The 27,383-nt window shown below is 44.4% G+C and overlaps 1 protein-coding gene across 5 annotated transcripts in view; it reads left to right on the forward strand.

Moving 5' to 3' along the window:
• Positions 1-27,383, forward strand: part of gse1b (Gse1 coiled-coil protein b) — a 158,416-nt gene that overhangs the window by 112,774 nt on the left and 18,259 nt on the right. For 3 of the 5 annotated variants that reach the window (XM_068731219.1, XM_068731217.1, XM_068731220.1), the window contains one exon: positions 20,330-20,527. In XM_068731219.1, coding sequence (XP_068587320.1) covers positions 20,330-20,527 — 198 coding nt within the window. Of the gene's footprint in view, positions 1-5,210; positions 5,350-17,988; positions 18,268-20,329; positions 20,528-27,383 lie in introns of those variants that run through there. The other 2 variants (XM_068731222.1, XM_068731221.1) reach the window with 2 other exon arrangements.

Below are 27,383 nucleotides of genomic sequence, written 5' to 3' on the forward strand. Positions count from 1 at the left end.
GGGAACACAGCCAAGCATGCTCTATCCACAGACCTACTTCCAGTCTTAACCCATGTTTCTCTCACACATCTCCTTTTTCTGTTTAGTTTCTTGTTCTGTTTTGTTTGTGGGCTTTGACCTGTTTTTACAGCAAGGCTTTGCGCTACACCATATGTCGATGCATATGTAGATATGTAAATAAGTGGAGGGGCAGATAAGCAGCATATTTAGAGCCGTGTAAAGTAAATATGAAAGAGATTACTCTGCAACCCTCATTTAATCTCCTCAAAGTCTACTCTAGCTCACCCAGGCTTGAAGACAGATCATCCCCTGCAGTTCTAATTGGTTGAAGGATGCTTAAGTGTCTTGCAATTGGTCTTGTGTGGCTGTCCGTCAGAAGGTGTCTGATGGGGTCTGATGGGGTCTGGGTTAAAAAGTCAGGCAAGCAAAAAACTGCTGGGCACTAATTGAACTGTATATGTTTTATTTCAAGTTGGTGATGCCTTTTTGTTTCGGTCAATGTTTATTGCAACATAGTCCAAAATAAGTCCAGAATTTTGGATCTCAATATTCTATTTTTTTTAAATAATGTATTATATATTTTATTTCTGCAGTATTTTACAGAATATATTATGGCCTCTTGTTTTTTTGGTAAATGTTACATTCAAGAACTTTGGAAATTACTTTCTTTTGTTTCAAGATTGACATTCTATATAGTTATGGTCAAATTCAAAATGATGTATACTCTGGTGTTATGTTTTGAGGACTCAGCTATAGGTTTAGTTAACAATTTCATCTTCATCACTGAAAATGAGTTCAGCACTTATACACCTTTTTAATTCTTCTCAAAGATGAGGTTTGTTTCAGATTTATTTCATTCAATAGCATTAGACGATACATTTGTGACTAATAAACTGGTAGATAAGTACATTTTACTGTGATTACCACCTCTTTGTATATCTTTATCAATAAAGATATATTGATTCAGTTAAATTTAATTTTCTAGAACTGTGGTTTCGGGTTAGGGTTACAAAATGGACAAATCTTAAATCTTAGTTTAGGTTTCTAGATCACATTTAGAGCTGAAAGGATTAGTAAGTTAATTAATTTGTTGAAAAATAATGGCAACTATTTTGCTATTAATTAAAACCATTTTATAGACAATCAAGAAATTAATTGTCCTAATAATTGAGAGTGAAAATATTCATTTAGCTGCAGCTCTATGCTTTCTTTCTGCTGTTATACTGACACCACTATTAATATGTGTAGGACAGCTGTGTAGCAACACAATGACAATAGCAGGTCAGTCAGCGAGGTAAACAAAGTAAATCGGGGGTAAAACAGTGCAGGGCCTCACTATTCCTTGTTATTTCTCCATTTACTTACTTTGTCCCTCGCTCTCTTTCTTGCTTTATCTGTCACTTTGCTTAGCCCCTCTTCTGTCTTCTGTGTGGCATCTGATCTGCATGTTAATTACCTCTATCGCCTTAATTTAATATCTGCCTGGGAAGAATGTGGAACACACACCCCAGAGGTAAAGCATATGCCCTGCAGCACTCACTCTCACAAGCACACATGCTTGTAAATGCAAAGACATACACAAGGCCAATTGGTTTTCTTCTACATTGTTTTGTGCTGCCTGGATTGCTGGTTGTCTGAGGTGTTGTGTGGGTGATGGAAGTATGGAGGCAAAGCCTAGCATAGTCTGGATAGAAGGCCCAGAGTAATAGGGGGCCCAGGCAGGATGTCCTGAAGGGGGGCTGAAGTCTTTCCTAACCCAGCCTCTCTGAGTGTGTATCCCCATGGCGAAGGCTAAAAGCACTGCCACTTGTTGTCCACATAATAGAGGCGAGGCAGGAGGTGTGTGTGTGGGGGGGGGGGAGTTTGTGCCATTTGTCTTTGAGAGGAGCGAGGGATTTCAAAAAGGAGGTGAAAGAGCCATTCTTTTTAGATGCCGTGGGGGAGGAAAGCGTGCATGCTTTCACAGGGCAGGGCAATTCATCCACCAGACGCCCCTCTCCACCGTCAATGTGCATACTGGAGCACAAGACGTATATGCTGACACACATATATGATAAAGACATTCTCATCTGCTGTACAACCAACCCTACACTACTCAGCATTGTACTTGGTAGAGCTGGAGTGTGTTGTGAGATCACAAGGTGTGTGATTCCATCGTAGCTCTAATAATTAGAACCATTTCATTACGATCTCCCCAACACACACACACACACACACACACACACACACACAGACACACTCTCGCTCTCTTTCTGATCCATGCAACAAGGCTGTGTCTCTAGTGGCTGATAGATTGAAATGAATGTAACAGCAGTCAGATCCTTCAAAAGCCTCTCAAAAGCTTAAGCCCCTTTATTAAATTAAGCTAACGATGCCTAAGGCCAGGTCCACTGCTGAGAGAGAGAGAGAGAGAGAGAGAGAGAGAGAGAGAGAGAGAGAGAGAGAGCGAGAGAGAGAGAGAGAGTGGAAGAGGTGGTGCATAGGGAGGTAAAGGCTGCAGAGATAAGGAGGCGGGGGAGAAGGCAATGTTAGGAACGAAGATGTGAAATGGCAAGTATTCAAATCAATGAGGGATGGTGGGAATTTAGTATCAAAGAAAGGAGGTGGAGGCAGTAAAGGAGTAAAGGCTGAAGAAAGAGGACAGGAGGAGGAGACGGGAATACCCTGCAGCCTCCCATAGTTGTACAGTAGTGCACCTGCGGCTGAGAAGTGGAGTAGAAGTTAGGAAAGGCTCATTGTGGGAGACACATAGTGCAAATGCATATTTTTGAAAGTATGTAACGAAAACATAAACGTTTATGTTTGAGTTTTTTAATGGTTAAGCATTCCAAAGCTTTTTTTCAAACTGTTTATTTTAATTTACATTGTGCGATAAAAGCTGAATCATTGTTGTTATTTGCAGTGGGGAGGAAAGTTGTGTAGCATTTGTGAGCGTACGTGTTGATACACAATTGTGTGTTTTTTAGCTTGTTTACCTGCACTGTACATATTGGTAAGCTTGTGTGTGTGTGTGTCTGTGTGTGTGTCTGTGTCTCTAGTAGGGCTGACCTTGCGACTAATATTCACAGCATTTTTTTTATCAATTCATTAGTTGATTTAATTGGGGAAAAAATGTTTTTACAGTATTTCTGTAGCTCAGATGAATGTTGTCATGCTGAATGACCTGATGCTTATTAAAGCACCAAAACATATTTGTGAATATTATTGTGATACCAGAGATTTGACTATTATTCTCTTGTAATGACTTATCCCTAATAGCAATGACTAATCACCAGAAAGGACTAAAGACTCATTAGTGATCAGTGATTAAAATAAATACCATATAAAATGACTAATTGACTTTAAAAAATTGTCAACTAAGTAATTTTAATACCCAAATGACTGATTATTTGACTAATTGAACAGAAGGGGGCTGCCTTGGTGTCGAGATAGCTGTCCTGGGAGTAGCATGTGTACAGACAGCATGCAGATCAAAGGCTGAGGTCTCCGTGCTGCATCGTTAGTCAGGATACCTTGTATACCTGCTCTCTCTCGCTCTCTCTCGCAGGTCAAGTGGAGGTGAGGGAAACACTATCACTTGGATGAAAGACAAGACACGCAGGCTTAATCATGAACTGCAGAAATACATCTTTACACACACTCACACACACACACACACACACACACACACACACACACACACACACACACACACACACACACACACACACACACACACACACACACACACACACACACATACAAGAAAGAGGGTCATGCTGCCTAAAGGGGAACGATGTGTGTGCAGGGTAGTGTTTCTGTCCTCTGCTGTGCTGTGCCTTCTGTGAGCACGGAGAAGTGAATTGTGGCAGGAGACACATCATTTATAATTAGGCCTGCATTTGATCCAATACATGGCAGCAATTAGCAATTTACAGCACAATGTGAAAAGGGCCTCATCCCCCTTCCTCCCCAGCCATCACCTGCTTAATCCTTATTTTCATCCTTGGCTTTGGGAGCACATCCTGTCTTTACTGCTTACAAGTGCGGCTTTGATTTTACGGCCTGTGCAGTCTCTGGTATCTAATCCACAGTAAAACCATTGATAAGCCAGAAAGGGGAAGAGGTTGTCAGCTGAGGCTTCTCTGTGCTTTTGGTGGACGACTGCCCCCTTGTGGACACTTGATGCAATTACTCTTCTTTTTAATAACCTACTGTATGTACTGTATGGCCATGCAATATTAGCAATGAGCAAAACAAAGGGGTCGTATTCTTTAATATCTGTTGGTTATTGCAAACTGTGGTTAAAGCTTGAGTTTCATCCAGATTTAAGATATTTCATAATATGAACTTCTAAGTCACATGACCTCTAGTAGCCTATCACACGCTTTTGGAGATACCAACATCAGAACTGATCTAGTGTTATTGGTTTGGATGTATTATTGGAGAAATATAATAATGTAGCCTACAGCAAGTTTAGTGTAAACACACCACTGAGGACAAAGACGATTGTTAACTGAATAAATTATGTTGTGTGTCTTAATGGAGTTTATATATTTAAAAATAACTCATAAACGGCTTTGTATTTTGCGTGGTAGCATCACAGATCTGCAGAAAATGTGTTAATTAACAATTAATGAATTAATATCCCTTAATAATCCTAATTAAACATAGAATCACTGTTCAGATCATTGCATTTCCAGTCGAATATGCTTTTGATTGGCATTGCATGAGAAAGACAATCCATGTTAAAAAAAAAGGCAGCATAGGATATTCAAATTAATGAAACAGAAAACAATAATATAGTCTGTAAAAACATAAATGACGCAGGCTAATTGTTGTTTTAGAAGAGTATATGAATAAAGAATGGACGTCTGTTCATACTGTCTCCTTTCATTTTGTCATATTGAATTTGTAGATATTAGTTAATCACAGATTTGTGGTTATTTTAAATGAACAGGAAGTGACTCTCTCTATCCTGGTTGAGGATGGACGGGACATTCTTTATCCCATTGGGGGGACAATGCGGGGTCAGCCCTGTGGACTGGAGGCGTGACGGGGGGGGGAGCAGGTGCTTTTTACCCCCCGCCCCCCTCAGGCTTGTCTGTCTGTCTGTCTGTCTGTCCGGCCCCCGCCGGAGAGGAAGCCCCACCTCCCGGCTCCCAGCAGCCGGCCGTCTCTCTCCTCCTCTCCCCGGCGCTCTGCTGTGCTCTGCTCCGTCCCCGTGGCCACGCTAGGCGTCGGAGCTTCCTGCGTGACAACAAAGTGCAGACTCTCTGTTCTCGACGGAGGGATGGATCCGCGCTTTTACCGCTAACGGAGGGAGAAATTTACTAATTTAAACACTGGATTAGCCTATACTTGTTTGCGGTGAGTAATTATGTGTAAACCTGTAGTTGTGTTTTAAAAACCTGGAGGTTGTTTGGGTGAACGAGTGCGAGCAATACGGCGAGGGTTATGTTGAGGAAGTCATTGCGATATCGAGGTAACGGGTGCTAGGTTTTTTTTTTCTTCTTTTTGTCGAAGGTCGGTGCCGAGCCCTTGTGTGTGTGTGTGTGTGTGCGCGCGTGTTTTGTGTGTGTGTGTGTGTGTGTGTGTGTGTGTGTGTGTGTGTGTGTGTGTGTGTGTGTGTGTGTGTGTGTGTGTGTGTGAATGAGAGACGAGAAATTCAAGAAAGAGAGCGTCAGTGCTACTGAAAGAGAAAGAAAGAGCCACTCCCGTGGGTTCAGGTGGCGATTTAAGATGTGTTTGTTATTATCTGGTGTTTATAATCCGCCTTGTTAAGGTTTTTATTTTTTGAGACAATCGTTTTTTAATATTCAGATTAGCCTAAAGGACTGAAAAGAATAGCGGGCGACCCCCACCCCCTCAAATTAACTTCTTGTAACATTGTTACCGGTGCGCTGTTGTGATTATTATGTAAAGCACAGCCCACAGGGTTTCTGCGTAAACCATTTACGCGCACTGTAGGCCCTTTATGTACATTTGTGTTATTGGCTTTACTTGGTCTGTCATTCTCCAGTCATGATGGCTCCTTTTAAAATTATTGGAGAGCGTCTGGTCAGGGCTGCTGCTTCAGATCAGGGAAGTCTGTCTGTGAGTGGGACATTTTCTCTCTATAAATGTGTCTGTGCCTGCGTTAGTGACACATGGTGACCATTTGCTGGCCTCGGGTGAAGGCTCTGACCCTGTGTGTGTGTGTGTGTGTGTGTGTGTGTGTGTGTGTGTGTGTGTGTGTGTGTGTGTGTGTGCGTGCGTGCACGCACGTGCACACACGTGCGCGTGGCAGGTGGACCGTGTTGAATCACTTCCCACGCGCTCCTTCACTTCTCTTGAACTCCAGGCGCATACAACAGCTGCTTCTGTCGAGAACACACACAAACTTAACACACGCGCACCACTCATCACGCTCACACACCTCTCGGGTTTAAAACGGGGTCTACATACACAGCCCGTGAAGCAACAGGCTTTACTGAACAAACTGTGCTGCGGGTTGAGTTTATCTGCAGCCAGAAGGAGCCTTTTTGTGTGTTTTAGCTGCTGCTGATAAGGTTGGCCATAACTGGAATTAGAGCCTTCTGGTTTTTATAGTGAAGCTGCCCTGCTGGCGTCTTTAACCGCTACTTACTGCTGCTAGAAATAGGTCATTCATTATATGGGCATCGGTCTGCCATGTAAGATATCTGTAAGATACCTGTGTGCTGTAATTTTTGGCATATTGTGGTGTCCGTTATTGTCTCACTACTACTTCCATGGATTACAGACTCTCTTCTCTCAAGCACCAGAAAAGGTTCAGAAAAAATGAACTATGGGGACATTAAAAATAAATGAGGGGAGGGGACACATTTATTTTCACCAGTTGACGCTGGAAGGCAACGGGAGATGCTATTGTTCTTGTTGCTTCACTTGTCGCTGACAATACACGTGGAGTTTCCCCTTCTCTGTTATCTCACACAGTCCCAAAGAAACCACAACAAACAAAACATTTTTTGGTGTGAATTTGGCACTTTTTATGTTTTTCTCATGAACAGCTGGACGTAATATGACACATGGCACATGTATCCTGTGGTTGTCAATCACTCTGTTTATTTTGATGAAGGTCTTGATCCAGATTAAGCCATAGTGGATGGATAGGCTCTCTGAGGGCTTTCTAGTTATATTAGTGTTTCATCTTCTGTCTGAACTATCGCCTTTACCACCGATGGCAGCCAATACACTATGACCATTTCCATACAGGAAAACACTCATATGAACACACACTTAACCCAGCATTTGACCTCTGACTGCTGTCACAGTTCAATCTCTGATCGCTGCCTTTCAGCATAATGTATCATCATACTGTTGTTGACATTATTTACATCTTCAGAAATCAGGAAGTGAACATTGAGAGAATAGAATAGTTGTTGTTTTTTGCAAATGTGTGGTTGTAATTGCATTTAACTAAAGCTGTGGAGCAGAACAGGGAGCTGCTAGATCAGAATCAGTCACTGATTCAAGATATGTGAGCTACAAGTGAATTTGATTCATGGCATAGATGTTAACTAAAACTGGATATGATGGAGACTGTGTGAGTCATTGTCATGTGTTTCAGTTGTGGCTCGTCTGCCTGCTACACTGTGCCTTTGTGTCATCCAACACCACATTATACTGTAGGGTCATATGCAGTATCGTTAAGTGTTAAGCAGTAGTAAATTGCATGCCTGTTGTGAACTATAACACAACTTCTCTCTGCGGTTTAGTTTGTTCCCCTACATGGTAGACAGCTACTTTGCCTCGCGGAATGTTGGTGAACAAGCAATAATACTTGAGTCAAAATTTCTCCTATATGCTTCGACACATGCGGAAATGATTGACCCGGCAAACATTTCCCAAGGGGTCAGAATTACCTTGATGTGTGTGACTGTCGTAGTAATAGCAAAAAATCTCAGATCTGGATCACTTCTAAAATGCAAAGAAAGTATTTTCAGAGAAACAAACTCCGTAACGGGGACGAACATCGCCTCCTTGGCAGAAGCTGTGAGTTAGCTAACTCAAGGTGGATTTGTCCTCCCTCGTCACAGATTTACATGTGTCTGATGGTTCAGGACATGATAAGAGTGTAAGATTATTTATGCAAATCTTGCGCTGAGAGGAACAGAATTTCTCGCTTGTGATCTGCCATTTAACATTTGTCGAACCCTTATCCTGCGATAGTGCCTATACCGGGTTGGCATGTTTTCAGGTGTCGTCGTCGTCCTGTTTGTCATGCTGCGGTAGCCTGCAGTGCTGCGCGTGTCTGGGGGCTAGACGGCAGCTGTGTTGAGCAGAGTGTTGGTGACAGTTTGTCTGTGGCAACAGCACCTGGCTCTGTTTAGAGAGTGATTAGGAGAGTCCCAAGCAGCTCCCCATACTGTTTACACAAGGAGCCTGGAGTTAAAGGTGACCCACTTTGCATTTCCTTATCAACAGCCCCCATTGATAGCTTTGAATAGCACAGACTGTAGAGAGGCCTTTTGCATGGGTTTACATGGTTTCCTATTGGAGACAATGGGATGTGTTTGATTGGGCGAGGCTTGGATTTGACTAGCATTACAACAATGTCCTGAGGTGGTATGAAAATGTGGGTGCACACAGTGCACACACACCGCTTTCTTTGTGTGTCACGGAAGGACTGCTGTGTGGTCTGCCAGTGTAATGGAAGCAAAACCACTGTTGGATGTTTAGGAAATACAGGTTTTCCTCAGCCATCACCTTTCTCTCTTCATCTCTTTCGGCTTTTCTCCGTCTCACTCTTGATCTGTCTCCTTCTGTCTCACTGGCTAACCAACTCTCCAGGTGCGCCTGTTAGACTTTGTGGAGGAAAGCACTGCTTGATGCCTTTTCCCTTTTTGGATGGAGAGGTTCAGAGAGCAAGTGTGAGTGATTGTGTGTGTGTCTAAACGTCCCTTACTGGGTGTAAAAAATTGGGTAGTAAAGGTAAGCTGTAAATGTGATGACCAGTGAAGACAGCTGAACAAACAGGTCATAAAGTATTTATCTGAAAGGAAGACAAACAGAAAGTTAGTTGTGCAGACAGACCGATCCACAGGTAGAGGAAGCTGCAGAACCAAAAACTTCCTGTAGCTCATTTTTTTTTCTTGCCTACTGTTTTTGGCTCCATTTTTCATTGATAAAGCTTCTTATCACTTTGTGTGTGTGTGTGTGTGTGTGTGTGTGTGTGTGTGTGTGTGTGTGTGTGTGTATGTATGTGTCTGTAAACTGGGCCTGTGTCACCCAGCGTTGCTGTTAAACAATACTTCATTTTCACCGCCAAGTATTCTGTATATGTGTGTATTGTATACTATTGTATATTGGTGAAACACCACGTAAAATTATTGTTAGATAATGAATTGTACATGCAATGGAATTTGTGAGAGATCACAGCAAACGTACCACCTAGAGAGAAGTAGTAAAAACAGTAACATATCGTAGCTTGCAGTAGTAATTCAATGAGCGTGGAAGGTTATGTGAATGCGCTGTAGTTAATATACACATCTCTGGTTCTTGTCCCCTCTCATATCTTCATCTGTGGGTGTGTCAAACAGTTGTTAACAGGTACCTAGTCAAGCAATTTGACCCATTTCTCTTCAGGAGAAGGATAATTGAGTTTATGTTATTTTTTTTAAGCATCACATTTGTTTTACTTTACTTAACCACATATTGTACAATTTATTTTGACTTAGCATGATTGTATCTTTTACACAGTTTGTTAGTCTGTAAGCATTTCTCTGTATTTTTGTTTGCGGAACTTGAGTTTGTTGTGCCGTCAAAATGAAGCGCAATGCAAGCCAGTTGAGTTGAGGCAGAGTCACGTTGTTCTTTATTTGTTGCCTTGAAATCCCATGCTGAAGACCCATTCCCTGAACTGCATCGGATACATGCTGCTTTCATATCTAGTGTGATATGAGGAGCACACAGCACATTGCTCAGCAGTGGAATAACTAACTTTGTTTTGTATTTTCACTCTTCATCTTGGATTACATTGTAAAAATATTTTCACTAGCACTCAAAAGCCAGTCTTGTTGTATGTTTATGTAGCTGATGTTTGCTTCTGTCGTTTTCATACTCCAGGGCCTGATAAGCGTTGGCCAAACAAGCACAACACAGGCAACATGAGAGCAGGCGATAAGGGAATCATACACACACTCAATACTGACCATACTTGACTATTGCCCTCACCAAATAGGGCTTCTTTCATTCAGCATTTTGGTGTGTGTTCCTCTGCATGTATCATACAGTGTGTGTGTGTCTATCTGTCTGGTCTTTGTGCTTTCTCCAGTCACACTCTTACGGTATAACCCAGCATTGTGCTAAAGGCTACTCTTCAACAAAGGCCTTTTCTTTTGCTATCACATCATCATCTCTCTCTTCCCTTCTATCTGTGTCTGCTTCTATCTCGCTTCAACATGTCTGTCTGTTTGCCTCTCTCTCTCTCTCTCTCTCTCTCTCTCTCTCTCTCTCTCTCTCTCTCTCTCTCTCTCTCTCTGTGTGTCTCTCTCTGTCTCTCTCTCTGTCTCTGTCTGTCTCTCTCTGTCTCTGTGTCTCTCTGTGTCTCTCTGTGTCAGAGATATCTGCTCTATCAGCTGACTGTCATATTGTGTGTGTCTGTGTGTTAACATGCCTCCTTGTGTATGAGGTCAAGGGCAAGAAGTGAAGTGGGTTTTGTGGCCATGCATGTTTTAATCAGCTCATGGACAGAGCTGCGTGCCTATGTTGGTGGCGGCCACAGTTGCTGTGTTAAACTTGCTCTTACAGAAGATCTAGTCGCCAGCTAGACTTGTTTTATCTGGCTGGTATTTGCATTTATCTATTTGGGCCACTGTTCTTTAAAAAAAAAAAATCAGTTTATACCTCGTTTAACATTAACCATATGTGCCTCCCCTTTGCAAGAAAGATACACAAGAAGGAAATAGTCTAAATTAAAGCTATTGCATGGCTTTCACATAGCATTAAATAGAAAATATTGTTGCTCTCTGGGAGTGGACTCTTTAAGTTGAGCCAAACTAGCAGTTACTTTCGTTATCAATAATGAATGTCTTTTCTATTAATTGTTTGGTCTATGTACAACAATAGCGAGAGAAAGGCTAAGGGTGAAACTATTCATCAATAATCAAAAAGTAGTTCCCAATTATCTTTCTGTTGATGAATTTATCGACTTATCATTTTGGATCCACTTTAAGCCACGGTCATGTGAAACCTGTGGTAGTTGTGTTTCTGTTATCTTTGGATGAAATCTTGGTTCATAGACATTGCCTGTGTGGACTTCATGGAAGTCATGAGCATTTGTGCATTGGAAAGAATGGGTCATTCATTTGTCAGCACAGAGCACATTTATCTTGGGCCTGATTTCGATGGGTTGCACACATTCCACTGGTCTAGATAACAACCAAGCAACACCAATGCTGAAATTGTTCGTAATCGTACTCTGAAAATTAGATTTTCAGAAACACGAGAGCTATTTGGAATAATCTAGTTTGACCCTTAAAGTGTTGTAGAATAATAAAATGCTTTCAATGAGCTTCTGTTCTGCAAAACACTAGTCCAATACTTACAATTTAAAAGAATAAAGGACACTGCGGATCTCTGCTCTGTGGCCAATAGAATCCTTGTCGTTGTGGCTATTCACTGAGAAGTGGGGCCATGGCGGCAGCGGGTTGTCTCCTGCTTGCCTAGAGGAAATAGGTTCACTCATCAGTCCGTACAACAGCCACACATTCAGACATGCATGTACAAGCAGGAACACACACTCATTAAACCCATTACAACAGGGCAACTATCAGCAACCAGACCCTGCTATGGAAAGTCAAGTTGTTGCTCCGTGTGTGTGTGTGTGTGTATGTGTGTGTGTGTGTGTGTGTGTGTGTGTGTGTGCGTGCGTGCGTGCGTGTGCACGCGTGTGCACGCGTGTGCACGCGTGTGCACGCGTGTGCAGTGGAACCGCTTGGGAGTCAGGGCCAATGCAGAGCACTTGGAGTGCTAATTAGGCAACCACAACCCAGCAGAGTACATCACAGAGAGAAGGAGAGAATAGAGGGGAGAGAGAGGATGAAGTGAGGGGTGCATGTAGGGGAGCTGGCAAAAACATCTCCTGAGGAGAGAGTGAGTGAAGAGAGAAGGAGGGAGAAAGTTGAAAGATGAGGATAACTGAAATATGTTACATGCAATGATGTCCCGAGGCACTGAGAGCTTTACAGTACAGAACAATGCAATTTATGCTGGTATGTGTGGGCCGTCTGCACCAAACGGCATCACAGGTACAGCAACCATGATAAGCTCCATGGCGGATCCGTCTTTGTTCCTGTTTGCTTCTATATATGCGCTATGACTTCATGTGAGAATTCTGTCATGTCTCCTGCCCTGCTGGGAAGAGCCACACTGCCTACCTTTTCCCATCTCTGTAGCAGGTGAGGTTGATTAAAAGAGACAGCCGACAGGACCTGGTGATGATGATGCTAGTGAGTTAGAGCTGACTCCCTGCCTCCTCTCTCAGTCAAACAGCTGGGCCAGGGCTGAAGCTGGCCCTCTCATCAGGGGAGTGACGGGGCCGTGTCCCCCCCCCCACCCTCAGCAAGAGGCTACAGAGGGCACAGCCACACAGACAGCAGCTTGACTCCTGGAGCATGGACCACAGCCAGAGACACAGACAGGAGGCTCTTATGTGTGTTTCTGTCACTGAATGTGTGTGTGTGTGTGTGTGTGTGTGTGTGTGTGTGTGTGTGTGTGTGTGTGTGTGTGTGTGTGTGTGTGTGTGTGTGTTTCTGCATGTGTGTGTTCACACTCCCTAAGCAGCGCTGTGAAACTTAACCAGACTGTTCTGTCATACGCCCACGCTGGTGTCTCGGAGAACACAGCCACACACTCCCCAGATGATATGTATGCGCACGCACGCACGCACGCACGCACGCACGCACGCACGCACGCACGCACACACACACACACAACCCTAGCAAACCCTACCACAGCCACTATGTAATTAACAGACAGAGGAAATGGCGCTGTTGGGGTGGGTGAGTCGGATGGAGGCAGGAGGAGAGGAGAGAAAATCATCTCAGCTCGTGCCTACCCTCAAGACACAATCTGCTTCTCTGTGTCAGTGTGTGTGTTGGATAATAAAAGAGAGGAAGGTGAAGATAGGGAGAGCGATGCCGGCTGGTCCTTTTGAAATCTCTGTTTTTGTTGGAGGGGGGGAGAGAGGTAAGAGGTGAGGGATGAATAATAAGGTGTGCGCCCACATACACAGCCGCATCATTTAAAGCCACACAAGGTAAAAAAAACAGGAAGACTGCTCCCTTTGCTATTTGCACGTGTGTGTGTGTGTGTGTGTGTGTGTGTGTGTGTGTGTGTGTGTGTGTGTGTGTGTGTGTGTGTGTGTGTGTGTGTGTGTGTGTGTGTGTGTGTGTGTTGAAGACAGTGATGGTGAGCCAGGTCAGAGGGAGATGTACTCTGTTCTCTGCTGTATAGCTCCATAATGGAGGCCTGCTGTATAATGACAGCTCAGACACAGGCACTACTCTCTGGCTCTCTTTTGACTTCTTGATTGATATCTTGCTCTCTCTTGTTTCCCTTTTCTTTTTTCCCTCCTTTCTTTTTTTCTCTCTCATTTACCAGTGGAATTGTCGCCTTTGATTCTGCTGCTCTGTAGCCACTGTGCTGCCGTTTCAGGATTTCTCTGACGTTAGGATTTCTCTTTGGTATGGAGCAAAAGAGATGGCCCACATGCGCATAGACGCGCGCTCGCAAGGTGTGCGTGCGTGTGCAAGCACTCGCACACACACTCACACATACACATTCGTTCTACAGTGCCTGAGGGTAGATTGCTCTGACATCTCATCTTAGAAGTCAAACAAACCTGGAACTACCAGAGCAGGTTTATCCTGATGTGCTCCTGGAAAGTGTGTGTGTGTGTGTGTGTGTGTGTGTGTGTGTGTGTGTGTGTGTGTGTGTGTGTGTGTGTGTGTGTGTGTGTGTGTGTGTGTGTGTGTGTGTGTGTGTGTGTGTGTGTGTGTGTGTGTGTTCGCAGGTTTATGTGTTTTCAAGACAGAGATTATGACATAGTGTTGAGCATGACCATGGTATTAATGAGACTGGACATTTACAGGGGCTCTTGAGGTTTGGTTCTTGCTCTCTTGTTCGTTTTTTGGAATGCTTGCCATTCCTGCTTGAAGATCATCTTTTGTTCTTTTATCACAACTTCAACAGCTGCTACAGGTTCAGTACATGAGTCATATTAATAAACAGTATATACTTACTTGTTGAGTTTGTCAGCCAGAGTCAATAGATGTCATTTATTTAAGCAATCCCATGATGTGGCTGTGGTAGTGGTTATTATGCCCATATTACATCCTGTTTTGCGAGGTTGGTTTCATCAACATTGCAGCATCTCTGGTATTTTAAGCACCCAACTTTTTTCTTCTTCTTTTCTTTCTATATCTTTAGTAGACGTTTGCTCATGCTGAACTTCTTACATACCTTCCTCTCATCCGTTTCATCCCCCAGTCGGCACATATTCAGCCAGCCCATCAAGTCAGTCAACCATTCATGATGACATGTACTCATCGGGCCGAGTCTAAATCCCTTCTGTATCTGTGGCTGAGCTGCTTACACCAGGTAATTTCAGCAGGGTGGATGTTTGAACCTGTGTCCTCTGGTTGAAGTATGCTTTCACACTGAGTCATGCCTCCATTTTTGAATACCTGCGCTGTGCTATCATGAGCAACTGTGATCAGAGCTCATGATCTGAGGGGGTTTCCTCTTATCTGCGACAAGATGGCATGGTAAAAAGGTGTTGCTTATCTTGCTGATGTGCAGGCTTGCTGGTCTAAAAACGGCAGTAAACATATGTCGCTTGCAGCTCTTCACCAGTTCGCATCTCATTTACTATTCCTCGCTAAAGTAGTTAAAACTGGTCTTCGGATAAGCACGAAAAAAGGTCTACATCCCACTGTGTAGGTTAATTTTTAGTTATCAGTTGTTTGCTCATCATAACAACAAATTGGGCTAAACTTCCTGTGCTGCTTCACATTGAAAGCCTTCTAGTGAAGCCGTGATAAATGTTTATTTTGTATTAGCAAATGCAGCTCTGATAGTACAGCAAAGAAGAAGATTATCAGGAAACAGCTACGGTGCTGTTTGTTGGAGGAAAGTAAGAACCGGAATGTAGGAGTGGAACAAAATGCCAAACCATAGAAGCTGTTACACAGGAGCTACAAAAGTATTCAACGCTGAGCACAGCAAGACATTTAGAAACGGTGCTTTAGCTGCCTGCCTGACCACACATGTTGAGCCAACCAGTTTATTACCCGGACATATTTATTGCTCATTCGAGGGCAGACACTGACCGGTTTGGCTCTGTTCCTAAGCAGCATTACAATATTGTGGCATAGTTTAAGTGTGCTATACCCAGCCACTAGAAAAGGGGCATCTGCTGGCCTTGTGAAGTAAAGCATGAATACACAGTGTAGGCAGTACAGCTCCAGCTCATGCTGCATTGGACTTGACCAAGCCAGGTCGGTGGCGGGATCAGATAGATGGGCCAGCCGCACGCCTCTGCTAGTTTTAACGAGCTGATAGGCAAATCCCATCCTGGTTAAAGATTATCCACTAGCTAGAGCTGCCGCTGCATTATCTCCCCATTGGCCCGGGGCATACAGGAGCCAAGAGGATTTACTTTACATGAATGTGTGAGTGAGAGAGAAAGAGAGAGAGTGAGATGGAGTAATCTGCATTCCAAACAGCAAAAGGGTGGAACTGTGTGTGTTTGTTTGACTATAGGAGCTAGTGATCGGCTTTGCTCCCAGCGGGGTGTTAAAACTGTGTGTTTACTGTATGCCATTTAGCAGTCAATCTGCTGTGTGTGTGCGTGCGTATGGATGGGCGGGATCATGTTTGTGTGTGGTTTGTTGTAATCTACATTCCTCTTCTTTCAGGGCTTTGTTTTGTTTTCCCTTAGGGCGTAACAGCATTCAAAGGGTTAATTGCATCAGGAAGCTTGGTGTGTAACAGACTCCTTTAACCCTTGGGTTGTTAGCTAAAATATTTTGTGCCAAAGTGCCAAAAGGTCTAATTTCTAACTTTTTCCTGAGACTTTTGCATCAGGGTTCTACATCTTGAAAGTGGATGCAGTCTTTGTCATTTTAATATTCCATAATAATATTTTTTTTCACTGGATTAAATGAGTGTGAGATGTGCTTTTTCATCTACAGAGGACTCCCTCTGATTAACTGGGAGACAATGCCATCTGCTGGATGTTTGAAGAATGTAGAGCCAGGGACTGCCTAAAATACTGAGGAAGTGTGTAACTGAGTGATGGAAAGAGGTGAAGGCAGGCTCACTTATCTGGAAATTCATAAGACATTACTCATCCTGGATTGCTAAAATCATGCTATTCATCATTACTTAGTGTGAAAAGAAAGCCTTGACTTGTGGCTTTCTGGTTTTAGAAAGAATACGTGGAAACAGAGAGTAGAGAGCTTTCTCCTTTGTTAGACCATGCACACCCACATAACCTTAATACTATCATTGATTTCCACTTAATCCTGTTGTGCCTGTTTTAATCTTCAGTGCCTTGAAGTAGAACGTGTTTAACTGTGCTATGGTTTAACTGGTAATCTATGAGCTTTCAGCAGTTAGGGGTTATGCCGATTTCTGGTAGCTGCTCGTCTCCTTTTGTATGTTTAAGGCATCCTTGCCTTTATTGGACATGACAGTGGGAATGACATGCGACAAAGTTGATCAACCCCAAGGCCACAGGACGCCCCATGAGCTACACTTCTACTTCCGATACCAGCAGAAGGGGACTGAACATGCATCCTTTTTGGGAAAGCTGTGATAGCACCTGCAACCCCCTCAGCCCCTGCCATGACATGGGATCGCTGGGGTTTGCTTCATACAAGCTTCTTTAGACCGACAGCAAAGAGACAGTCTCAGGGTGGTGATCCTCGTGATGCCAGACAGGAGAGGGGTGAGTGGGACGAAGATGGAAGAGAGTGAGGCGGTCCTGTGTTTTCTCGGGGGAGTCCTGAGGAGCAGAAAGCAGCTTTGTCGAGAGGTGGCCTTTCGGCACAATGCTGGTGTAGCAGCTACACTGTAGCTTATCATCTCTCTCCGTCAATGCTCTGGTCCCTCGCTGTTGTGAGAAAAGTAGCGAGTGACGGAAGGAGGAAATGACTAAAGAAACGAGTCATTCACACCCCTGCAATGACAGCAGGATGGACAGAGGGGAAGTCAAACCCACGCTTTTACCCTTTTCCTAACTCCTCCACCCCCGACAACTATTACGCATTGGTCTCCTCCACCCTTATATGTGAACTCCTCGTAGTTATAGCTTGGCACTGTTAAGTTTTGGTTGCACATTTTTAGTATTCTTAGTTGACTTCCTTGTTTGTATGATTACCTTTTCATTTTGGATGTAGTTGCCTTTCTTACACTTACATTTTTCACGATGAGCATTTTCAGTTGTTACAGAACAATTATGCCAATAAAGCAAGTTGAATTGAGGCAGACATTCTAACACAAAAGGCTTTCTCTTTTCTGCTGTCAGGCTTGACACAGGCCAGGACATGTCCTCTTTCTCTTTCCTTCTCTCTTCTTTTTGTGTCTCTGGGTCTCAAGAAGGGAAGGGCGCCTCACATATTTAACCCAACCCCCCCCTCCCCATCTATATACATGCACACATACATACACTGCCTGTCGCTCCCCAGCAATGGGGTCAGATGTTATGACCGGCTGAGCACTCTTCTCCTCCTCAGCTCTCCTCCTCCTCTCCCCTCCCCCTCCTCCAGCTCGCCTTGGCAGGGCATGCATGCCTGTGTCTGTTATCTACAAATGGCTGAGGAATTATAGGTTGAGAGGGGAGGAGGAGGAGTGAGGGAGAGTGTGAGAAGGGAGGGCTGGAAGGGGGGGGGGGGGGGGGGGGGGTGAGGTCATGTGACATCGCAGCAGCTGCTAGGCTGAGAATTTCTGTTTTCTCACTTAGAGAGAGAGAGAGGGAGCTAGAGCAAGGAGGGGAGAGATAGGCAGCCTGTGTGGTGTGTTGCTTTGTTAGATAAGCTCAAAACGGTCTTTGTGAGCAGCAGCGCGAGGGACGGGAAGGCAGTCGGGCAGGGAGGCAGAGAGGGTGGACGGGTGAGAGGAGATAGATAGACGGAGAGCAAGAGAGAGGGGAGCAGGAAGATGGTGTGTGTCCTGTTGGTGGCTGCCGGTATGTGCCGCTCTGGTCTCAACGTGAAGATGCAGCCATGGGGGATCCAGGCGACTCCACTCCTTTGTGCAGTAAGGCGCTTCAGCCACGCTCTTAATCTATGAGGGGGGGGGGGGTCATGAACTGCTGCCAGACCTCCGGATATGTGCTCCTGTGTGTGTATTTGTCAAGCTATTGTCGTCTCTGCTTTCACTGTGTTACTCTCATGTGTGTCTGTGTGCGCCAGGATTTTATGTGTGTGGTCGATACAGGCAGAAGTACGGCGTGCTCTGTATAGTGTGTTAGGTTTGGCAGAAAGTTCCTTGTTTATATCTTTGACTCCCTTCTCTGACTTTCTCTAGAGAGGGAGGGAGGGAGGGAGGTACGCTAATGTTTTGACAAAGTCACGTTACTAGACTGGGCAGTGTGTGTGTGTGTGTGTGTGTGTGTGTGTGTGTCTCAATGGCGTAGTGTGTGTTGTTCAGACCGTAGTCATTGTTGATCCCATTATTAATTATGTGCTGGGTTCACTTTGAGTGCACTGGGTAACTGGGAAGTTACAGGCAGGACAACTCGAGAGGTGTTGGGAATGTTCACTCACTCATGCCTGACTTACCTCTGTGTGTGTGTGTGTGTGTGTGTGTGTGTGTGTGTGTGTGTGTGTGTCCACACACACACACACACACACACAGACAGACAGGGTGCTGTGCTTCTGCTCTCTTCTCAGGCGGGAACATGATCTTTTTATAGCCGTCTCTGCCTCTGGTGTAAACCCAGATATAACTCCTACGTATTTAATTGTGCTATTGATATACTGTTAGCAAGCAGCTTTATTTCTGTGAAAATGTCTTTGTCTTAGAAGTTGTTTAGCTGAAAGTTTACTTTGAATGTGGATTTGAGGAGGACACTGAACAATCCTGTGAGTGTGAGTGTGTGTGTTTTGATGTACCGTTTAATACGTGTGTCACACACAAACTAGTCTGAGTTTAAGCTGTCCTCTGAGCCACCCTTAATGTGTGTGTGTGCGTGCGTGCGTGCGTGTGTGTGTTTTGCCCGAGCACAGAGAGCTATCACACGCCGTTCTGACATTTAGGGATTCCACTGACCGAGGGGCTGTCAACACAATGTCACCTTTCAACACGCACACACACACACACACACACACACACACACACACACACACACACACACACACACACACACACACACACACACACACACACAGAGGAAGGAAAGGGACAGCCGTCTCAACCCTCCACACCCTCTCTCCCCCTCCAACCACCACAAAGCTCTTATAAATATGAGGCTAGAAAGAGACATGACACATAGAAATCACTCTTTTCACTGCTGCTGTGGAGTGAACTTTTATTTTTTGGGGTTAAACTGAATGTTTTCTTTTATACTCTGTAAGTCTCAGAACCATTGACTTAACAAATCCAAAGATTCATTCAAAACTCATTGTCTAAATTTAGCAGCTGGCAGTATTTGAAACATCACAGTTTTATTTCCTCTTCCAGTATTCTCGAACTTCCTGAAAGAGGTTTTAGTAGCACCTCCCTGGCAGCATTAATTGGATCACGCGTAATATGAATGGGATGCTTTTTTAAAATGTGATAGTTGTGTGAGAGAGCCAATGAGTTGCTAATTTGTTACATTTTAACGCGGTGGGCACTGTATGAGTTTACGCTGAATTTGTTAACGGTACTATAATATACTGCCACTAAGGCATAAAGTAACCCTGGTGGTGTTGGAGCATGCTCAGTATAGGTTTTGTGTAAACTCCATGACCATGGACCTCTGGCAGACACACAGCCAGACTGGAGCTCTTTGAGCACAGAACGGGTGACCTGTCCTCCTAACCTCCCACCTCTGACCCGAAGCCATACAACTAAAGCCCCTCTGCCCCAGCTGTCACAAACAGACACCCAGCACCACACTCTGCCCTGACTGTCTCTGTGTCCAAAGAAACTGCTATGTGCTTGACTTGGTTTTGCATATTAATATATAATATATGCGTTGTATGTGTTTGTATGTAGCACTGAAGGTATTTATAAAGACTCCAGCCCTCCTGACTCATGTGTTTGTTGGTTCTTCTTGAATGCAGTATTGATTATAAATACTTTCCCGTTCTCCCTCCTTTTGTCTTATTTGTAGGCATGAGCCATGAGCCAAAATCACCATCGTTAGGAATGATCTCCACGGCGACCCGTACCACGGCGACGGTCAGCCCCCTCACCCCGTCGCCTCTCAACGGCTCCATCGTAGCCAATGGAAGCCCCGCTACCCAGTCTGCTCACTCCGGATTCGCCGCAGCCCTCCGTAAACTGGCAAAACAGGCCGAAGAACCTCGAGGTAAAGCCACGCGTGACATTCGTAGCACAGTCAAGTTTAATTCTGCTGTATGGCAGTTTTAGGCTGTATAATTAATTAAGAACGTTTGTAATAATCTGTTTGCACTACTTGTCTGGTGTGAATATATAAGCACAGTTGTGTTCTCTGTTGTGGCTTCTACTGTGCAAGCTCATTTGGTGATTGGAATTAAGTGTAAATGTATTTATTCAGAATTAACTTGCATCTTATGGTTTGCGGTTTGTGTTTATATTTCTCAATATGTTTTAGTCTTAATGTATGACAGCAAAAGCTTTTGCTGAATATATTGTGATAATATCAAACCATGATAAGAGCTAAATGTATTGTTACATCCAGTCCCCTGACCCGTACCTGCAAACCTGATGGAGTTGGTGTTCTGTACCTCCTGTACTCTGTATATGTGTGTGTGGTTGTGTATTTAGTCTTTGTGTGTGTGTCGGAGGGGAGGGTTGTATAGGTGTGTGTGCCATGTTCCATGGCCGGTTTGTGTAGCTGAGTGCGGAACTGCTAATAGCAATCGGATGATATCCACACAGGATTGAATTAGTTGGTGTCTCTAGAGATATTGGGATGAAGAGGAGCCACTCTAGCTGACCCACTTAATGTGCAGTGTGTAAGTGCACGAATGCTTGTGTGTGCTTGTCAATGTGTGTATGATGGTGTTATAATTTCTCCTTGTCAGTGTCCACACACACACGTGAAACATGCCATAGAATTCCCAACTCTAAGCGTTTTATCCTGTGGTTGTATTAGTGCTGCACGATTGCTAACAATTAATTTTCCAATTAGTTTAATTATCTAACGACAAATGTATTGATTATGCTAAAGTTTATGTATGACTCCCAATTACCATAACAATTATTTACCCAAAATAAATATCAAAAACTTAATATTTCTATATTTTATTCAATCATCTTCTCTTAAAAACAGACAAATGTAAGAAGATAGTAGACCCTATTTGTCAGATGACTGAGAAAAATACCATACCTCAAATACAAAAAGATTTCTGTCACTTATTGAATAAGATAATAATCACTGTATGTCATTGCAACCCTGTCCCTGTATTTTTACTTCCCCAGTATTGTAAGTACTCGATTTAGAAACTTAAAATGGTTATGACATGGAATGATTTCATCACATGAGTAATATGCAGCTATTTATCACTGTCAAATGTATTTTTGCATCAGTGTGGGCCAAGAGAAAAGAATTCTGTCACAGACTATGACAGCAGTCAGTAACGTTAGTTTAAGTAATTTTCTTACTCCTACACGGCTGTTAAAGTAAAATATAAAACTGTCGCATAACAGCGTTAGATGATGCATGCATGGCGTAACGTTACATTACCATTACCACAGCGGTGCAAAAATGTCTTTAAACATGGGGTGATGAAGAAACATTTAGAAAATCAAATTTGCGTGCCTTATTACGACGTTGATTACGACGATGGATCACCCCAGCCCTGGGTTGTATGAATATGAAATAAGCATCAGGTGGTTGAATTGCTGGGTATTAACTCGTACAACCATATGTCAGAAGTTCTGAACCATCCCTTTAATGCTGCTTGTTCAAAGATCCATGAAGATCTGGTTTCTTCTTTTTTTTCTTGTATATTTGGTAATTGCAAAACCGGCCTCTAATACTCATGAACATGCTAATCTTTTTCAAACTCATGTGCCTTGTATCTCTTGATTACACATATATAAACATAAAAAGCAAGAGAACAAAGCAGAATCTACACAGGAGAGTCTTAGATGGAAGTTGTGTGTGTGTGTGTGTGTGTGTGTGTGTGTGTGTGTGTGTGTGTGTGTGTGTGTGTGTGGCTCCAAGCCTTGGCTCTGGAGAGGCCCAGCTACCCCAGCTGTCCACCCTTGCTCTGGCTCTTAAATCAGATGCTCCCCTCCTTTCTGGCTGTCCCTGGACACCTTGCTCCCCAGCCCACTGCAGCCTGGGACCCAGAACCCTGCAAATGATTTATTACCCACAGAGAGAAGGAAAGAGCTCGGTCCCAACCTCTCCTCACCTCCCTCTCAATCCTTCTCCCCTTCATCTCTCTTCACTCCCTCAACCCTACATGGCAGCCTTTACTTTCTCACCCTGTCTCTCTCAAACAGAAAAGTCCACTTCCAGTGTTCCATCCTGTCTTTTCGTTGTATCGTGGACTCACCTTTTTTATTGGATTTTTTTTCCCTTCTTATCTTTGTTGCTCATCCCTTTTTGTGTCAGTTGCAGCCAGAGAACTCAAGGATTGCGTTCTCTTACTCGTGTTTTTTAATACCTCTGCTTTTTTTATTTTGTATTGTGGTACGAGGTGAGAATAAATGTGCGCTTTTCTATTTGTAATTTTCATTCTACCAAGGCAGAGAGCTCCTGTCTGTGTCTTTGTCATACAAACAGACACCAGATCCTGTCTGATTAATCTCTGCCATCTTTTTTATTAAAAGCACAAAAAAAGCCCCTTTGTTATTTTTGAAGCCTGCTGACTATGCTGCGTGGCTGGTGTAGGCAGCGGTGTTTGGGTGACTCAGCCGTCAGGCATAAGGGGCAACTCTGCCTGTGTTAGGAGTACCGGCTCCAGGGTGGGCAGAGGCATGTAGCCCCTGGAGCTCCAGTCACCTCACTGTCTGCAGAGCCTGTATTTATAGGCAACACACACACACCCAAACACCCCCACACATGCTAACAGTTGTCTTTGCAACTGTGTAAGCCTTGTGATTTGTTAGCATGCTTCAGCCTGCTGTCCTTTCATTAGTTACTTTGACTCAACCTTTCTCTCTGTCTCTCTCACCCTCTGGTTCATGCTTTGAGGTGAGTATTGCAGTATATATGAGGTGCCATGACTCTGTGTCCTAAGGCCTAGAGGAATTAGTTAGGTTTGAGTACTAGTATCACTGCCATCGGCTGCTGAACTGATTTAAGACCCTGAGCACGGCTGCTGTTCACACACACACACACACACACACACACACACACACACACACACACACACACACACATAGACACATACATTGTCACTTGTCTGTGGTTAGTATAATGAATAGACCTGTGTACTGTGTGCTGCGCTGAAGAGGGGAGGTGATGGATAATGAGTATCAGAGCAGCATAAAGGACACACTCTCATCCCATGTACACTTGCATGTGTGCACAAACGCACAACTCGCACAGATAACACACTGCCTCAAAAAGGCAGGCCTGCTGATATCTGATTAATTAGGCAGACCCGGGTTTAATCCTCTCAGTTGTTTCTTCGTGCACACTCTAGACACATACACACCACCAGAATGTCACGACTGCGTTCATACCAACTGTAGTGCCTTTAGAGAGAATGAAGTGAGGGAGAGTAGAGGTGTACAAGATAGATGGACTGAATTGGCTGGAAAAACAAGGAATTGGAAGTAATTAGTAGATTTGTTAAAAACCTTTGGTGTTTGTCAGTTTCAGTACATGCATGTGTATGCGTGTGGCCGGAGGCTTCCCTTTTTTCTGGGAGCCCAGAGCATGCTGGGACATCGGGGCAGTGTGTCTCTGACCTCTCCATCTGGAGCCTGCCTAGGGCGTGTGTGTGTGTGTGTGTGTGTGTGTGTGTGTGTGTGTGTGTGTGTGTGTGTGTGTGTGTGTGTGTGTGTGTGTGTGTGTGAGAGAGTGTTTCTTGAAGGCAAAACCCCTCAGGCTGTGACTGTCCCTGAAACACTCACAAACAAGCTCATTTGTTGTTGTTTTTTCTCTCTCTTCTTTCTCTCTCTCCATACACTGCAACCTTACACCTCACATGACTCTGCTCAGTAGCAAAGCAGCATTTAAGCATAATATACAGTTTGTACAGTCAGCAGAAGGCACAGAGGATTGCTCTTCTTTTTTCCATCCGCCATCTTGTACCGTCTTTCTTTCCATCGCTGGCACAGTGTGCTTCTCCCCTCCCCCCACTCCCTGATGCAGATTACAGGCTTTGTGTTGTGTTGTCAGTGCATGGCCAAGACTGTAGTAGCAGGTGTGTGTGGTGTTTGTGTGCATCAGTGGTTATTGTGTGTCTGTAAGTGTGGGGATGTTTGCGTGTATTAGAGTGCACGTGTTGAGGCTTGTGCTGCTGGTGGGGTGGCATATGGATGCAGGGTTGGCTGGGCACTGCTATGCACACCAGGTGTGAAATGGACTGTTTAATTAAGTGCTGATGTTGTTGTAATGCATGCTGGGAGGGAGGAGGAGGGGGGTGGGGTGGTTGTGGGTGTGTTGGCGGGGTAGAGGAGTGCACCTTCTGCCTGGCACGTCTGGGGCTGGCCATGCTTGGCTGTTTTGGTGGTGGTGGCAGAAGATTGGTAGGGGCCATTTGGCAACACTAAAATATTTTGTGTGGTGTTGTCTTCCTATCAAGGCTTAGTGATCCAGAGGGGATTCACCGCTATAGCTGCTGGACTCCCCCATTCAATGAAATGGGCTGCTGAAAAGCTGTGGTGGCTTTTTGATTGGGTCAGTGGCTGAACTAGAAGGTGCCGTCTATGCAGGGCCACTTGGCCACAGCCTCTGACCACTGCTTGGTTTGTTTGTTTGTTGCTGCTGTTGGTTGTATCTTTTTTGTGTGTGTGTGTGTGTGTGTGTGTGTGTGTGTGTGTGTGTGTGTGTGTGTGTGTGTGTGTGTGTGTGTGGCTCAGCTTGAGCGGTCAAGTGTGGAGGCAGTCTGGGAGAGTGGGACTGGTAATAGAGGAGGCGATAGAGAAAGGAGCTTCACATTAATCACACACAGCTTGGGACTGAGACAGCGATTGCTTTCTTTTTCTCTTTTCCTTGCTCATTCCTTCTTTCTCTACCGCTTCTCTTTCTCTCTCTCTCTTTGCGCCCCCCACCCCATCACCACACACACACACACACACACACACACACACACACACACACACACCAAGAAAGGGACAATCAGTACAGCTAATGAAGTGCAGGTTGAGAGCTGATGAGCCTATTTTAGACTCTGGGGCCGAATGCTGTGCTTCCCTCCTCCTCTTCCTCCTCCTCCTCTGCCTCCTCTAGCTCCCTACAGGACCAGCATGTATGGCCATCTTCTCTCTGTATAGATGGAAAGGGAGGAGCATATGGCAGAAATGACACCAGCTTTGTGCCAAGTCTATGGGTTTTCTCCTATCAGATGGCACCTTCATGTGAGGTAGGGGTGATTGTTGAATAAAGATATAGGGGTTTTGAAAATGGACAAGAAGAAATCTTGAAGGTAGGGATGGAGGACACACATATTCACACATTCTATGGTTTAAACAGGAATATGAAGGGAAACATTTGTGCAATAGATGCACAAATGCGAAACATGTAACCACTCTCTCAGACATTTCCCATGAGCCCTCACCGGCAGTAAGTATTATAAATGTGTTTATGAAAATTGTGTGTTGAGTCTGACGGATCTACGTCTGGTTGGAAGGCACTGTGTTTGAAGAACAGAAGGAAAAGGAATTACCGTGTATGAAGAGGTGGTAGGTGGGTGGTGGTTGTGTGGGGTGTTGTTAGAGAGGAGGAGGGGATGATAGAGGAATAATAGCTGTTTGTATTATGTGTGTGTGTATACGTGGCAGGGAAGGATGCTTAGATTGTGAACACAGATTCTACAGGCTGCAAGAAGAGAATGAAGCTTACGGACGGCCCTTGTCTTCTTTCATTTCCTTCTTCCCCTCACCTGATTCTCTTCCTGCTCTTAATTATTTAGTCTGTCCTGCCTCTCCTCCAGTCTGCTTTGCCTCTACATGGAAAAGGAGGAGATGGGAAGAGAGGGGGGTTAGAGAAATAGATGGAGTAGAGGTCTGTTGCTTAGCAGTCCTCTCCTCTCTGCGTCTTCCCTCCCTCCAGCCTTATTTTCTTTCCCCATCCTTGTGTGTGTGTGTGTGTGTGTGTGTGTGTGTGTGTGTGTGTGTGTGTGTGTGTGTGTGTGTGTGTGTGTGTGTGTGTGTGTGTGTGTGTGTGTGTGTGTGTATCTGTGTGTGGTGAGTGAATAGGCTGTGACACTAGAGCTGTATTAAGTGTAGCGCCATTCCCCAGGCTGAGTGGGCTGCTATTGATTGGCCTAGTCTTGCATGGGAGAGTAATGGCTCTCCGAGGTGAGGGGGGGAGGATTAGGCCACTAATTGCCATTGTGCAGACAAGATATGGCTCCCCCCCTCAATATCCTCCACCCTGTGCCCGCCACCCACTCACCCATCTGCACCCCTTATCTCTCTGCTTGCCTCTCCATCTCTCGCCTCACCTTGCACCTCTTTTGCACGCTCACTTGCTGTTTTTTTTTCCTCCAATCACTTCCCACCTCCTATCATTTTTCATGTCTCAACTCACATGTATCATCCATTGATTCTTTCCATTATTTAGTGGGATTAGGTAGAATGAGGTGTTTAAAATCAGTCAATATTCTGACTGCACCTGTCACAGGATGACGTTGTCTGTTCCCAAAGCAGGGAAGAAATGGCATTTGGGTAAGAGATCTGCTGTTTTGTGTTCTGATGGTGATAATTGGAGAGGAAGTAGACCTGAAACTGGACCGAGGTTTCAGCTGCTGTGGTTGCATGTGAGCACGTTTTATGCACAAAAGCACACTACCTGCACATGCACACTCATAAGAGCACATCTCCTGCTGTCCTTGCTGCTGTGCCCAAGTGTGTGTCCCATTGAGAGGGTTGTGACCCAGTTTGACTGTGTAATGCTGCGCTCACTCACTGAGCAGAGGAGACCTACAGCACACTACTGTAAGAAGAAGGGAAACGTACAGACAATACAGAGCTTCGGGGGAAAAAAAAGGAAAGACGGAAGAATAAAAACAGACTGAAGGCAAGAGACAGTGGACACAGTTGAGAAGAACAAA

The sequence above is a fragment of the Cebidichthys violaceus genome, unplaced genomic scaffold, assembly GCF_023349555.1.
Source record: "Cebidichthys violaceus isolate CVI_PGR_0920_01 unplaced genomic scaffold, fCebVio1.0.p SCAF_5, whole genome shotgun sequence".
Classification (NCBI taxonomy): domain Eukaryota; kingdom Metazoa; phylum Chordata; class Actinopteri; order Perciformes; family Stichaeidae; genus Cebidichthys; species Cebidichthys violaceus.